Consider the following 15,227-nt stretch of genomic DNA (forward strand, 5'->3'; position numbering starts at 1 on the left):
CAGTGGCCTCGGCCCTGTTGCTATGGGGCAGACCCACAGCATGGGGGTGTGGGAGGTAAGACCCTGCCCCTCTCGCAGCTGGGAAGGGGCAAAGCAAAGCCACAACCGAAAAAAAAAAAAAAACCAAAAACCCAAAAAAACACCACAAAACCAACCTTTTCCAACTAGCAGAAGTGAATTGGGTATTTTACACAGCAATCGGCATGTGTGGGGAGGGCTCATGATTTCAAGCCGTTCTTGGTGAACACCTGCAGCACCATCAGTGAAAGCGCGGACCCACCTTCTGAAAGCCACCGGGGTCTGAAGGAGCATTTCGTTCTGCTCTTGCTCCTCTTCCTCACCCTCCTCCCCAGCGCTGCTCCCGTTCCCTTTGGGATTTGGCAGTATTTTTCTTCCTCCTGGCAATGGCTTGACTCAAACAGAAGAACCTCCCCTTGCCTCCACCAGAGAGCTGCACATCACTGATGGGCAAGCCCCCCAAGGGCAAAGGGACTGTCCCCTGGGGTAGGGAGGAATGTCACCCCAAGAAATGGCCCTGGCTAGGCAGTACAGGCTGTTTTGGAATGCCCCGGTCATTGGGATGCCAGTCCTTATCCATCCTGGGGCAGCTTTCTGGCTCCAGGCCCCCGTCCCAAGGAGGGACATGGGCCAAGTGGGGTGATGGGGACCGTGGTGGGAAGCAGGTCCCATCCTGTCCCCATCACCCCACCCCGGGACTCAGTACCCTGATGTAAAGGAGCCGTTGGAGATTTCGGTGTAGAAACAGGTACTGTGGGATGTACTGGTGAGACTGTAGGCAAAATATGCCACGGCCGAGCCCAGCGTTAAGCCCGTCATGTAGGACACGGTCATGGTGTTCCCTGCGGGAAGGGACAAGGGGCGTCAGGGTGCTCTGGCCACCCCACGTTTGGGTCCCTGGGAGGGGTTGGTCCTACCTGCCAGTTCCCGCTGCTCGGGGCTCACTTTCCCGGCGGCCAGGATCATGGGGACGCTGCCGAAGTAGCCGTTGGTGATGCCCATGAGGAGGGAGAAGATGCAGGGCCAGGCAGGGTGGCCGAAGGTGGGCCTCCCGTTGGGGTAGACACACATGATGAAGAGGGGGATGAAGACCACGCGGAGGCAGGAGTAGATGAGAAGGTGGGTCCCTCTCCAGTCGTAGGGCAGGGCAGCCAGGATCTGCAGCAAGGGGCAGAGACCATGCTGGAGAAGTGAGGAGGCTGGGGAGGGCAACGTGGTGCCCGAAATGCGGCAGCAAGCAGAAAACAAGATGGTGGAAAGGCCATCTGCTGCAGGAGCTCAAGTTTGGCCGTGCCAGTGAGCAACCTCACGCTGGTTAGATATCCATGGGGTGGAGAGGACCCTTTGCGAAGCCAAGTGGCTTTGAAAGAGGACACAAAACCAGGAGGCAGGGGTGGAGGGGGATACATTACCCCTTCCCACGTTGGTGTTGGCCTCTCTCCTACCTTGCCGACAAAGTCAGAGAGGTTGAAGATGGCCATGATGAGGATGGGGAGCCATTCCCCCAGCGTGCAGTTGTGGATCTCCGACTCCAGGCCGGGAAAGAGGCACAGCGTGATGAAGTAGGTCATGGCGATGGAGAGCATGTAGGCCCAGATGAGCCGGGACACGACGTAGCGGTGGAGCAGCATGTCTGGCAGGGACAGGCAGCACGGTTCAGCCAGAACCCAGAGCCCACCCTTGCAGGGCCCCAAAGTCTTGCCTGCACACCCAAAGGTGGCTTCCAAAGGTGTGACTGCCCCATGTTTTTAGGTGCATTGAGAAGGGGATGCCCCTTCCTCAAAGCCCCAGGCCACCGATCGCTCCCTCTGCCCCATAAAATGCTGCAAAATTGTCTCACCCCACTCCCTTCCCTGAGCCCACCACGCACCTCTGAAGCTGGGCCAGCTCCTTTTGATTTTGGGCCGAGGGACATCAAAGCGCATGTAGGTGCCACTACCAGCCAACTCAGCTTCGGGGCCAGGGCTGCCCCGGGGGGAGCTCGGCCGTCCCCGGGACTGGTTCTCCTGCATGGAGCAGAACAGACACCAGCATTGAGCTCCAGTGGGGAGAGAGACGCCAGGGGGCATCAAGGAAACCCACCCTTGGCTTACAAAGTGGACATCCTCGGCAGTGACGTCGTGGTGGACGCGGTAACCCGTCCCACGGTCACCGGCCCCCCGGGCCTCGGGGTCACCCTTGCGGGAGCAGGCGGTGTGGTAGCGGACGAAGCGGGTGCGCTTCACCAGGAGGTGGAGGATGAAGCACGTCAGCTCCATGCTGATGGAGATGAAGAAGAAGATGACCGTGTTCTCCTTCTCGTCTGACAGCAGCAGCTTGGTGAAGATGCGGCTGAGTGAGATGATGACCCCGGCGGTGCCTGGTGGCACAGGAGAGCTGTTGGCACCGGGTCCTGCCGAGCCCCATGGCCTGGGGACCCCCAGCAGCCCCCTACCATGTGGTGATGCCTCCAGGTGTGGAGTAGCTACAAACAGTGATTTTTGGGGGGGGCAGTGGAGCCAGCTCCTTGCAGACACCCCCACCCCCAGCTCGACATGTCCCACTGGGTCTCACAAGTGATTTACAAACCATTAAAAGCCCTGGTTTGCTGGGGAGCACCCAGGGGTGTCCCTGATCTGCCAGGACAGCAGGGCCATGGGTGTGACTCGCCAGGGCCACGGGTGACACTAGAGGAGGGTCCCCCCCGCCGGGGGTCCCACACAGCTGAACATGGACGCAGATGCAGGTACTTACTCTCGCCCGTCATCACGCCCTGCGTGTAGCGCTTGGGCAGCAGCCCCGTGTAGCCGTAGAAGCTGGATTGCTGCACTTCAGGAGAGACGCGCCAAGGGGAGAAGGAGGGATTATTGCTGCAGCCGAAATGCCGGGTGGGGACAATAAACCCTGGTGGGGACCCACCCGGGAGCTGCACCCTTCCTGAACAGCCAGTGCAGCATCCAAAGCCTTCTTGCCCCAAAAGTCGGGGGGCTTTTTGCCCTCCCTGGATGCCCCACCATGGCTGTTCCCACCAGGAGTGGCCACCAAGTGCAGGGGTTTGGGAAGCCACCATGGTGGCCCAGATTGGTGGTGTTGGGGATCAATGCACGCTTTGGTGCTGGTGCCTCTGGCCGATCCCGCAGTGTCTGGATGGAGGTGGAGGGGATGGAGCAGGGACACAAGGGTCAGCTTATAAAAATCATTGAATCATTTTGGTTGGAAGACACTCTCAAGATCGTGGAGTCCAACCGTTAACCCAACCCTGGCACTAACCCATGTCCCTGAGAGCCTCATCTACACATCTCATCTAGTGGTGGGAACAGGAGGTTGACCCAAGAGACTGCAGCTCCTGGGGATGGGGCTGTTTTCCCACCCCCATCTGAGGGTTGTTCTTGCCCCAGCGCAGCCGCTGTCCCACATACCTGTGCAGCCAAAGGCCACCACCCCGACGGCCACCAGGTTGATGGCGTAGGCTTGCCTGCGGGTGAAGAGCTCCAGCCAGACGTCGCAGATGCTGACGAAGAGTAGAGGCCCCAGGGCGAAGAGATAACCTGCAGATGGGAGATGGAGGTGGATGGTGGGGGCCAGCGTGGGGCCAGCACTGCCAATGGGCGTGGGGACCCCCACTCACCCACAGAGATCCGGGTGTGCAAGCTCAGCAGCTCCACCAGCGCGTTGTTGAGGATGACGGCCACCAAGGCCACCAGGATGTAGGTGAGGCTCATGTCAAAGACAATGGAGGTCCCTGCGAAGAGGCAGGTGATGGGGGTGGTGGGGGAGCGGCTCCCCTGGAAGTGTGGCCAAGGTCTCCCCAGGTTTGGGGTGGCTGGGAGGTGCTGCAGCTGCTGGAGACCTACCTGGGTATTTGTGGTGCAGGTAGTCCACATCGGTGATAAAGCTGTTGTACGGCAGAAGAAATCCCACCCCGGCCAGCAGCATGGCGAAGTAAATCCCATGGTAGCGATCCTGGGGCTCAGGATCCTCAGAAACTGCCCCAAAAGGTGGAAGAAAATGGAAAAAGTCATGACAGTGGCACTGCTGCACCCATGGGACCTGCAGCAGACCCCAGCTGTGAGGCGATGGGTAGTGGTCCCACATCCTTCATGGCACATTAAGGGGTCACCAGCACCCCACAGCTCTCACAAATAAATAGCCCCAGCACCAAGAAACTTCTTCCCTAAATAAAAGCATTTCAACAAGATGCAGGAGGCAGGAAGACACCCGGGATTTGGGGGATGATGAGTTTTGACAGCAGCCGAACAACCTGAGAGCCAGGCAGTGCAGGTAATCAGCAAAGCCAAGGCACAGGAGGGGCTGGAGGTGGACAAGGATACCCTGGGATGCAGAAGAGGGCTGGGGGAAATCCCGGGAGCAGGAGCATCCCTGAGCCCTGCATGGGAAAGGGTGAAGCTGCAGGATTGGGGCGAGCTGGGCAGGAGAGCCGGGGCATGAACCCTCAGCTCCTTGCCAAGCTGCAGAGCCTGCTGCCACGGGATGCTGTGCACCTCACGTGGGTACAAACAGCTCCAAAAAAAAAAAAAAAAAAAAAAAAAAAAAAGGCATTAGGCATTTTAATGGCATTTCAGGCCATTTGTGGCTATTAAGCCCATCCCAGGAAGCTCCTAAATGGGTGGGAAAGCAGCAGGAACGCAGGTCCCGGCTGTGGTTGGGGTGGCATCTGCCCTCACCCGGCTCCATGAAGGTGAGGACGCCCTTGGCCTGGCTGCCCCGCTGCAGCTCGTCCTCCTCCAGCTGGTAGCTGTCAAAGCTGAAGCTCATCACCACGTTCCCCTCCAGCGTCCCCGTGGGGCTCAGCTCCTTGAAGCGCTCGGCTCCCACTGAGCCCATCGTGGTCGGCCTGGGAGGGAGAGCGGTGACACCCCCAGGGCACAGCCCCTGTGTCCCCCTGGGGATTGTCCCCTGGGGGTGATGCCAGGGGTCTGCAAGGGATGGATGGCATGTGGTTGGCCCTGAGCCTTTGTCACCCCACCGTACCACTGCGGCTCCTGTGTTTCCACCTGGAAAGATGTTTTCCTGGAGGAGAGTGGGATTCCCTGACCCACTGGGCAGGAGTTTTGGGTGGTGAGTGGTGATCGGGGCGTCCGTGGGAACCCCCTCCATGGCACAGCACTCACCCCAGCCCTGCTCAACACCTCACCGCAATGCTACCAATGCCAAATGCCACCGCGCTTTCCAAAAGCAATTAGAGAAATTAATGGGTGAAAACCACTGATGGAGGAAGATCCCGGCTGCCTCGGGAAGCCCTTGCTCTCTGCAGGCAGCACACGCTTACTCTGGTTTATGCCCTTTTTTCAGCATCTCTGCTGCCTGGAGCTGGGACAAAACCACCGGCCTGGGCAGACACACTCCTGCAGCCTTTTTGGGAGAGGGTGGGATGCTACCCAGCTTTTAAGGCAAACATTTTGGATCTGCTTCTCCAAGGGGCCGTGGCACAGCAGGGAGATGCTCTAGGAGCTGCCAGAGAGACCCCAGAGCGCAGCCGAGAGGTGCCATGCCAAATGCATCCCAAACTGAGCTCCCAAAACACCTGGCATCCTCCAGCAACCCCACCAGAGCCACCCAAAACATGATTCAAGCCTCTAGGGCCATCCCATCCCAGGCCCTGGGGAGGGGTCACTCAGTATTACCGGCACCAGTCGCTAGATGCCAGCCTGCCTCTGTGCCCACCGCCCACCAACCACCCCACCGGCCAAGGGGAGGCAAATCGCCTCCAAGGCAGCAGGCTGAGGCAGGCAAGGGAAGAAAAATCAATTACAGTGATTTCTCTGGTCTCCCTGCCAGATGTAGTGTTTGTAGGAGCAGAGAGGCTTCCCAGCATCTCCCTGGCTGCCAGGATGGGTCGGATGCTGGGGGACCCCTGGGTGGGGGGCAAATATGGTGCCCACGGCCCCTGCAAACAGAATCCTAGAGCCTAAAATGTATCTGCTCGCCGCAGGGACTGGGGGCACTGAGCAGTGCTGCCACGGCCCTGAGGTTGTGCAGAGGCCTGGACAGGACCAGGCTGGGGTCCTGCACCACGACCCCTCATCCCAGAGCACCACGGGCAAAACAAGCCAGCAGAGCACGTTTCAGCTGGGGACACCGCTCCATCCCGTCAGTCACAGAGGAGCTGGCTGTGATCCCCTCCACCGAGCATCCTCCTGTGCCTGATGCTACTCCAGGCAATAAAACCCAGTGGGAAGCATCTCCCAGGATGCTGGGAAAGCCTGTTGCAGGGTTTTTTTCTGCAGCAGAGATCCCAGCTGGAGAGTATGTCTGGAAACACCCCGTACCTACCATGTCCCAAACTTCTTGATGCCGTGGAGCTGGGAGCAGAGCGAGATGTGCTGCACGGCTCTGGTGCTGGACCAGTACTCCAGCACCCATCTGCCTCGCCTGCTCCGAGCACCCCCGAGCCACATTTTTCCCTCCCTTTGGATTTACACCTGTCGATGTGGGAGGAGACTCAGGCCTTGCTGTCCCTGTGGCCACAGGGTGGAAATTACAGGGGGGGGGTCCTCCACCATGGCCAGGGCTGCGAGGTCTCACCCGGGGACAGGGCACCCGCAGGGCTGGGCAGAGCGGGGGACCCCATCCCCGCTGCACCCCAGTGCCGAGTGACCCCCGCGCACCGCAGACCCCTCCCGTCAGCGCCGATAAACGATTTTTGCTCTGGCAAAAGGGCCCCCGACATCTTGGCGAGCAGCGAAGTTGCAATAAACAGAGAGGAATTTAATAACCCCGGTCCTGGGGGTGAAGGAGAAGCATCTTGCAGGAGGGAGAGAGGAGGAAACCCAGCCCGGCCGCGCCCGGGGGAGGACGCTGGGGAGCCGGGGAGGGCAGTGGGGGGGTCGGGGGAGCCACCTCGCCCCCCGCGGTCCCGACCGTGCCCAACAGGTCGGCGGCGGCTCTTACCTGGCTCCGCCGCGGCGGTTCTGCGGCATCCGCGCTGCGCCCGCCCCGCTCAGCGCCCGCCGGGCCCCGGCCCCGCCGCGGCGGAGCCTCCGCCGGGGGAGCGGGGGGGACACGGAGCCGGGGCGAGGCCGGAGCGAGAGCGGCGGCTGCGAGCGAGGAGCAGACGCGGCCCCGGCGCTGCCGCCCGCCCCACCGCGTCCTCCCGCCTCCCTTCACTCCTCCTCCGCCCCCTCCCGGGGGTGCGCACCGGGAGAGGGGGCTCCCCGAGCCTCCCCCGGGGGCCGCAGGAAAGGTTTTTCCAATGAACAGAGCACATGGATAGCCCTGTCTATAGGTACCGCCTATGAGGGGTTTCAGAGGCCTGGAGCTAATTGCAAAGAGATATTAATTAAGATGAAATCCCTGGGAATGTCACTGGGGACATGAGCTTTGCAGGGACAAGGTCCTGCCCATTCTGCAAACAGTTTTGGCCAAAGAGGGGTCAATGGGGTTAGCATGAGCTGTCCCATGGATGGACGGACAGACGGAAGAAGAGATGGATGGACAGGACAGATGGATGGATGACAGCTCCATCTACCAGAATGCAGCAATCCCCCCAGCTTTTTGGGGAAACAAGTTGGGGCGTTCTCTGCTCCTCAGCATAACCAGGGAGTGGAAGCAGAAAAGGAAAGGATCGAACAGCATGGGGCGGTGGGGAAATCGTGTCCCCCCAAGGAAAGTGCTCCAGGCAGTGCCCCCACCCCTCCCGAGCTGGGCGGGCTGGCCGAGGCTGCAGGAGATATAACAGGGAGCTGACGCTGTCAGGTTTTCTCACAGGAACATCAAAGAATGAGCAGGGGACACACAGCAGGTGCCCCCTCCCACCAAACCAGGTGACAGCCCTGGGGGACCAGCCCTTGCTGTGCTTTTTCCCCCCGGGGGTGGGAGGATGGCGATGGCGGCAGTGGGAAGGGGAGAGGTACCATCCGTGGCTGCAGCGTGCCAGGCTGTGAATTACAATCTCCTTGCAGTCAATAAACGCTGCCTTGGATAAATCAGTGTGCAGGGCTGGGGGGATGCGCTGCTGCTGCTGCTCACACCGGAGGAAATTAGAGAGAAAACTGGCTGCGCCTCTTCAGCCGCCCTTCTGCCGGGCTGAGCAAAGGGGCTCCCACAAATTCATTGCAGGGAGGAAAACAGGCCATGTGGAAATTTCCATCTTTTCTCCTTGGCTGGAATAGCCAGAATTTGGCTCAGAGCAAACCAGACTGCTGCGCTGAGCTCTGCCCAGAGCCAGGGGCTCAGCTCCCCGCTTCCCCTTAGCTGAGCACCCGCAAAGCTCAGTGCGCTAGTGCAAGGGGGGAATTTTTTCAGGCTGCTTTTTTTGGCTAGGTTTACAACAAGGCACTATACGAAATCACAAAACACCTCACTCCTCCTGGGGTACATCCCCTCACCCTACACCAGACCCCATCACCCCTTTCCAGGTACCTTGGAAATTTAAGAAAATAGGGTGGCTGTGGCAGGAATTCCCTGGTTGGCACCCAGACACTGCGAGTGTTTTATAAAAACAGCAGGACGGGCTGAAGCATATATGTGCTCGCCTTTTCCCGGCTTGCCAGCGAAGTGCCACTGTCTTGGCACTTGCCAGGCAGCGTTACTCACCGCTTTCTGCAGGGATTCTCCTCAGGAGCTGGTTCTCCCCATCCCGAAGCCCCGGTTACAGAGCCGGGGGGTTGTCCTGTAAAAGTGACTGAGCTCAGCGGAGCATCTCGGCTCCCAAGTGCACTTGGTGCTCCCTGAGCTGCAGGAAGATGCTGCAGCCAAACACCTCATAGCAAATAACAAGCCTATGACTTTTACCATGCTGTCTAAAAATCACACGATCTCTTGATCCCAATTTCGGGGGACAAAGGGGTTCCCTTTCTGCTATTTCTGCTGTGGGTGCAAGGGGCCCATGCTGGGGTACCAGAGGACACTGCTATGGTTCAGGGAGGCTATGGGTGACCACAGGGAGATTAATCCATCAGGGTCAACTTCTCCCAGGGCTTTCTCTCTGCTTTCCCCATGCCAAATGGGGAAACATCATCCACCCTCTTGAAGAGCCAGAGTCTTGTGTTGGCAATGGGGTTTAGGTGCCCCCAAGCATGGGCAGGCTGAGCCGCCTCTGCCCAACAGGGACGGGGGGGGGAAGTCCCATGAGCTGGGCTCTCCCTGAATCTTGCTGGGCTCTTCAATCTTTTAAGCTGGCCCTGAATAATTCAGCTTTGATGCAGCTGGCTCACAGTTGGTGAGCTCGGATGCTCCTTGGGTTTCTGCTTGACCCACTTTACCAGCCAGGAAAACCTGCCAGGCGCGATGCTCCGAGCGCAATGGGATGAAGCCAGTCCAGATACCCCAGTCCCCATGGCAGGAGGGACATCCCGCACGCACAGCCCCATCCCGGGCCCTCTCTCTGCACCCTCACATCCAACGCCATGGACCATAGAGCATCCCTTGCCCGAATCACAGCTTTTTGGAGGTGTTTTTGCCTTCTCCCCTTTTCCTGCCTTTCCCTGCTATTCCACGGCTCCCGGCACAAGCGGGTGCATCCCAGCAGCGTTTGCTGGATTACAAGGGGGGATTTGCTCGGCTCCCTGAACCAGCTAACACCCTGCGGCTGCCTCACCACGGCTCTGCGCTGCTCAGAGCCTTACCTCACTTTCCCGGAGCCTGGTCGAACGCTGATTAATCCCGCTGGGTGGAATAAGATGCTGCTGCTTCATTTAGCTCAGAGATGTCAGATTAGGACGGTGTCCAGAAATCTCCTGCATTGTGGGGGTTTTTTCTTGCCCTTTCAGCGGAGTCACAGTTTATTAATCATTGCTGTTGCAGAGGTGAGAGGAAGGAGAGACTTTTCAGATGTTCGTATCCAACCACACTGAAAAAAACCCACAGTTTTAAACCCTTGGGGACTCCAGGAAGAGACCGTCCCTGCTGTCCCCATGCCGGTGGGCACAGCCACAAGCTGTCCCTTGGTTAAGAAGTGGCAAAACAGCTCCTTACCCAAACTGTGCTCACCCTGCCAGAGTACCCTGGGCTTTCCATGCCCTATACCATGTCTCCTCTGCACCAGCTGCAGTGGGTGATGCTGTACCTGGGATCACTGAGCTTTGGGGACCCAGCAAAGGGATGAAACATCTGGGTCCCCCCAACCCTGGTGCTCAGTGCACCCGGGATCACTGTGCATCCATCTCTATACTTCACGGGAAGGGGAAGCCGATCCCAAGCCTGCAATTCCCTCTTGGAAAACTCCTTTTAAACAGCATCGCAGCCTTTGCATCCTTCCCCGGGGTCTGCTCACAATGCTGCCCAAGCATCCCGTGCCAGCACCAGCAGCATCCTCTGCAGCGCTGGCTTCGCATAGAGACCATGCGGATTAAACAGGGAGGTTGTTGCTTGGCTGGAGTCACACTCGGGGGATTATCGGGGCCTGCAAGAAAGAGGGAGTAGCTGGGGAATTTGTTCAATGCAAGTGGTTTGTCACAATCCTATTGCAGGTGAACAGAAGCCCCCGGTGCTGGCAGGAGCTCAGCACTGGAGGCCACAGGGATTAACTGGATTTAAGGGCTCTGGGGAGATGCAGGGGCTGAGGTAGAGATGAGGACATCAGATTCTGAGTGCCCAGCTTTCATCCTGAGGCCAAGGACCAACCTCTTCCACACAGATGCCTCAATTTTCCTGCAAGGGTGACTCTGTGCATCTCTCCCACCCCCAAATCAGCCAAACCAGCCTGGGAGAGCTGGAGAAACCCAGAGAGGATACCCACAGCCTTTGCATTCTTCACCCCCTCCTTCTTTGTTGGAATAGATTTGCATCCATCACTAATTAATCCAAGATGAGCTGCTAATTCAGCTCCTTGATTGCAACTTTGCATAATTGCTGCACTCGCAGGCAGGATGGGATAAAAAAAGGAGACAATCAGCGGTGGGCACAGAGAAAACGAGGGCCGGGAAGGGCTGGTTCAGCTTGCTCCCACTCACCAGGATATTTTAAGACCCAGGTTGAGACATTTTTCTTTGGAATGAGAAAATGGTGACAGCCACCCTTATTTTTTTATTCTCCCCACCATGCTGAGCTCAGAAAGGGCCTCACCAGCAGCCACAAAGCCTGAGCCCCTCTTGCGATGGGAAAACCATGAGTTACAGGCAACACAACCCCTTCACCAGTTCCCATCACGCTACCACATCCTGCCCTCCTCCCCACACTCATTTCTCCAGTGTCCAAGTGGTTGTCTGTAGGTTCCAGAGTGAACGCTCCACCAAGGCGAGCAGGATACCTGCATCCCCCAGAGCCAATGCTCCAGGCTTCTCCCACACCTGGCAATTGGCGCAATTTGTGACGGAAAAAAAACCACCAAACCCGCTTTTCCTGCCAGCAATGCACAGAGCTGTTCCCACAGGGCTCCAGGGGACGGGTGAGCACCCGGGGTGATGCACCCTGTGCATATGGGCAAGAGATGTGCAAGCAAATTGATGCTGATACTGGCTCGTGGGTTATTTTGCCACCCTCTGCTTCCTCCTCTGCTCACATTCCACCCACAGATGCTTCTCCCACCAGTTTATCACCTCCACGCACCCCCAAAGCCGACCGACAAGGCAGCAAACAGCAGTAGACAGGTCGGCCCCGCGCTCCCTATTCACATTTCGCGCTGCAGAAAGAAAAGAGCCACTTTCAGCTCCAGCCTTTTCTCTAGAAAAATGCAGCTCTCAGCCTGGGGGCCCCTTCCCCGGCCCCACAGCGAGGGCTGAAAGGGGACTTGGGGGGCCAGGCTGGCCCCACCACCCCTCTTAATCAGTCGGGGCATGCAAGGAGCCTAATGCTGTCGCAAGGATTTCAGCGCTATTGACACACACGGCGCGTTAAACGCCTTACGGGGGATTTGCATAAGCTTGGGAAGGGAGGAAGAGCGCAGAGAAAAGTGTTGACAATGGGAGAGTAAATGCATTAAAGTGCTTAGGGGGAAAAAAAAAATCTGATAAAGGAATAAACCAGTTAAGGGAATATATTACTCATAGAACAGTTATTCAAATCCTGCCTTATAGGAAATCCTCTTAAAGCGATCACCTGATTGCGTGTTAAATTCCTAATTGAATAATAAAAGAATTATGTATTTCTTCCATAAAAGCACAAAGATGGGAGCCCACGCGGACGTTTGCTCGGAGCAGGGGGCTGGTGGGAGATGGTCCTGGGGCAGCAGCACCATCCAGGAGGGATGGGATGAGATGGGAGGATCCCGGGTAGGGAGGGATGCCTGGGAAAGGGGGGACGCCCCCCTGCCCCCTCACCCCCCAGTTTTCCCAGCCAGGTCCGAGGGCGATGCCTGCGCAGCCTCTCCCACCGCCCTTCCCCCTGCTTCTATGCTATAAATAAGATACAAAAATAAAATAAATAAAAAGCGTCACCCGGCACTCGAGAGGTGAGGGAGAGCAGCAGGACTGACATGCACCAAACCCACAGTGTGCGCTGGGGAAGCGGGGGGGAGATGAGAAAAAGAAACAGAAGAGCTAAAAATAGCCCTGGGAGCTGCTTTCTTCCCAGAGATCATTTTTTCTACCCAGCCATTTCACAAACAGGATTCTTTCTTTCTTTCTTACGCTTTTTACTCCACCACTTTACCCACCCCTACCCTTAAAAGCACGTGAAAAAAACCAACCGAACAAAAACCCAACACACAAACAAGAGCCAAAACCAAGGAAAAAAATAAAAACCAAACAAAACCCAACCCCTTGATTGCTCCAGCAAAGGTTTGCGTGGCTACAGCTCTTTACAGGTAATTGAATATCCCAGAGTGCATCTGCTAATGCAAACTCCAATATAAATAAGCGGCAGCGGTGAGCTCGGGGAGGGCAGAGGCGGCAGCTGAGAAAACAAAGCGAGCAGCGCCCAGCAAACCTCAGCCAAGCTCGGGGCTGCCAGAGGCTTTTTATTAAGCAGAATTGGATTCCCGGGGCCGGGCTGATGCTCCTGGGCGAGCGCGGGAGCTGGCAGCAAGCGGGGAGATGGTTATTGAGTTATTCCGGCTGCAGCACCCGCTCTGGAGCCAAGCTGGGGCATGGCAGCGGGGTGCAAAGCCCCCCCAGGTTCCCAGAGGGCACCTCTGTCACCCTTAGCCCAGCCAGTTTCGCACTGGTTGCACCTCTGGTGGTGCTGGTACCGCCTCGACTCAGCATCCTCCAGTGGCAACCAGGGAAACCAGGGGTGACAGGAGCAGTTAGTTCATTTGAGCCTGCCAAGGCCATCTTTCCGCGCCTGCATTGTTTTATTTCCAAACAGACTATATAAACTCATTTCAGATGGTAAAAAGAAGTAGCTACGTCCTGACCTCTTGAAATGCAAATTGCCTCTCGCCCTGGGAGAGATGAAAGGCTGTTTCCTATCTGACACCTTAAAAAAGAGCGAGATAACAGCTCCGTGCTCTGCCTCCCTCCTTTCATTTTCCAAAATTGTTTTTGGGTGAGAAGAGCAGCTCTCTGCGGTTTCACTGTGCTTGTTGCCCATACAGAGCAAGTATGGGGGGGCTGAAGGGCCCCCCTGAGGCACCTGGAGCAGAGACCCAGAGTGTTTCCCTACAGACCAGACCAGACCCACAATTCAGCCAACAGCAGAGGCGGTGGGGGCAGGTGAAGCCCAGACCTTTTTCCCCCTCCTACCGGGACTCAATTTGCAGGCCCAGTTTCAAAAGCTGCAATAGAGTTTGCTCAGGAGAACATGGTATTGTAGTGGTCCAGGGGCAGGAATCTCCCCAGCTTGAAGACACAGCTGAAACCACCACCGCTCCGCTGTGCCTGGCCCCACCACCATCCCCCCCAGCCCAGCACGGCTGCAAAAAAGCTCCTTCTCCAGCCTCCCAGCACTTTCCCACACATGAGGCTTGTGGCACACGCAGCAGCCAAGAGCCCTTCGCCTTCCCGAGGAGCTTTTTCCTCAGTTGGTGAGAGCAAACACCAGCTTAACGGGCCAGACTCAGAAACAGCAGACAGACATGAGACTGCCCATCCAAACACAACCACAGCTGCCTAGTTCATGGGTTTCACCCGCTATTTGCTATTTTCCCCACTCTTACTGGAGGATCCTCTGCTTTGCTCTCCTAGGGCAGGAGCAGAGGGGCAGTCGGATCTCCCGGATCATCAGTGGGTCTGGATGGCCGCATCCATTGGGGCCGTGGGTGACAGCGGAGGTGTTGGCATCACCACCGCAGCTGGAAGTTGCTGCCACTTACCGAATCCACCCGCAGCTTCTCTCAGCTCTTCAGTTTGCTCTCAGCAGAAGACGGGAAATGTCACCAGCAGCTGAACGAAGTTTAGAAACGTCCAGCTGAGCTAACACAGCTGATCTCGCCTGAAGCAAACGGAGGTGCACGAACAGCAGCGGCAGGACAACATTGTCCTCCAGAGCTACAACAGGAAAGGAGACACCTTTAGCTTCACATCCCAGGCCTTGCAATGCAGCAGTCACACAGGAGAACAAGGAGACTCTCATTGCCACACGCTCCATCGCTGCTAGTGAGAGCAGAAAAGCTTTTTCTCCTCTCCTCCACCCCAGAGTGGTTTTTGTGGCTTCGCAAAAGGAAGGATACACACAGAAGCAGGAGATGCCTCCTCACGCCCATCCACATGGGCTCACTCCAGATCTTCCTCCTGGGCTTGAAGGTGAGAAGGAACAAGCTTGGAGTGACAGTGAGTGCAGTATTTGGAAGCCCTGCTTCAGCTGCAACCCATAAAAGAGAGAATAAAGGAAGTTATCAGAGCTCAGCTGAGGAGCAGGAGAAAAACACAAGTGTGAGTCCCTTGAGAAGAGCTTTAAGGAGGAACAAGAGGGAAAATTACATTTGCAAGCAAAATGTGCCAGGAGGAACTCGGCTTCCCCACCCAACCCTGCAAAACCCGAGCTGACAGTGTCTTTTGAGAGGTTACAAAGCACAGCGAGGACCGCGACCATCACTGCCGGCGTTCTGGTTTGGGGCACAGAGCACAGAACGCACCTCACGTCACCCTCATCTTACCCAGCCCCATCTCCAAGCAGCAAACAAAAGGAAGAAGACACAAAATACTTATCACAACACAGATTTAATTCCTTAGGCAGTTATAAAATTACAAAGAGCGATGGGCTAGCAGTGAGAGCCAGACACTTGGTGAGGTGGAATGTTAGACAGATTTTTCCACTTATCGAGACAAGATATCAAACAGTGAGCACGGCGGGATGCAGGTTTTGTCCCGGTGAGGAGGCAAACACAAGAGCAAATAGATCCAAGGAGAGAAAGGGTTGAGCTGATGCCCCAGTGAAACCCAGAGGTACAG

General features: G+C 57.0%; 1 protein-coding gene across 2 annotated transcripts; it reads right to left on the bottom strand.

Moving 5' to 3' along the window:
• Positions 1-469: 469 nt before the first annotated feature.
• SLC29A4 (solute carrier family 29 member 4) lies at positions 470-4,842 on the bottom strand. 2 transcript variants are annotated; one of them, XM_065644960.1, is made up of 10 exons: positions 4,683-4,842; positions 3,852-3,983; positions 3,626-3,739; positions 3,417-3,508; positions 2,752-2,821; positions 2,112-2,377; positions 1,889-2,015; positions 1,464-1,651; positions 936-1,176; positions 470-860 (listed from the first exon to the last, which is right to left on the bottom strand). In XM_065644960.1, the coding sequence occupies exons 1-10, from the start codon at positions 4,840-4,842 to the stop codon at positions 718-720; spliced, it is 1,533 nt and encodes a 510-aa protein (XP_065501032.1). In that variant the 3' UTR covers positions 470-717. The 2 variants fall into 2 exon arrangements, with proteins under 2 accessions (XP_065501032.1, XP_065501030.1); XM_065644958.1 differs by having other exon boundaries at positions 2,752-2,826; positions 3,417-3,545.
• Positions 4,843-15,227: the final 10,385 nt, after the last annotated feature.

The sequence above is a fragment of the Caloenas nicobarica genome, chromosome 14 (genome assembly GCF_036013445.1).
Source record: "Caloenas nicobarica isolate bCalNic1 chromosome 14, bCalNic1.hap1, whole genome shotgun sequence".
Classification (NCBI taxonomy): domain Eukaryota; kingdom Metazoa; phylum Chordata; class Aves; order Columbiformes; family Columbidae; genus Caloenas; species Caloenas nicobarica.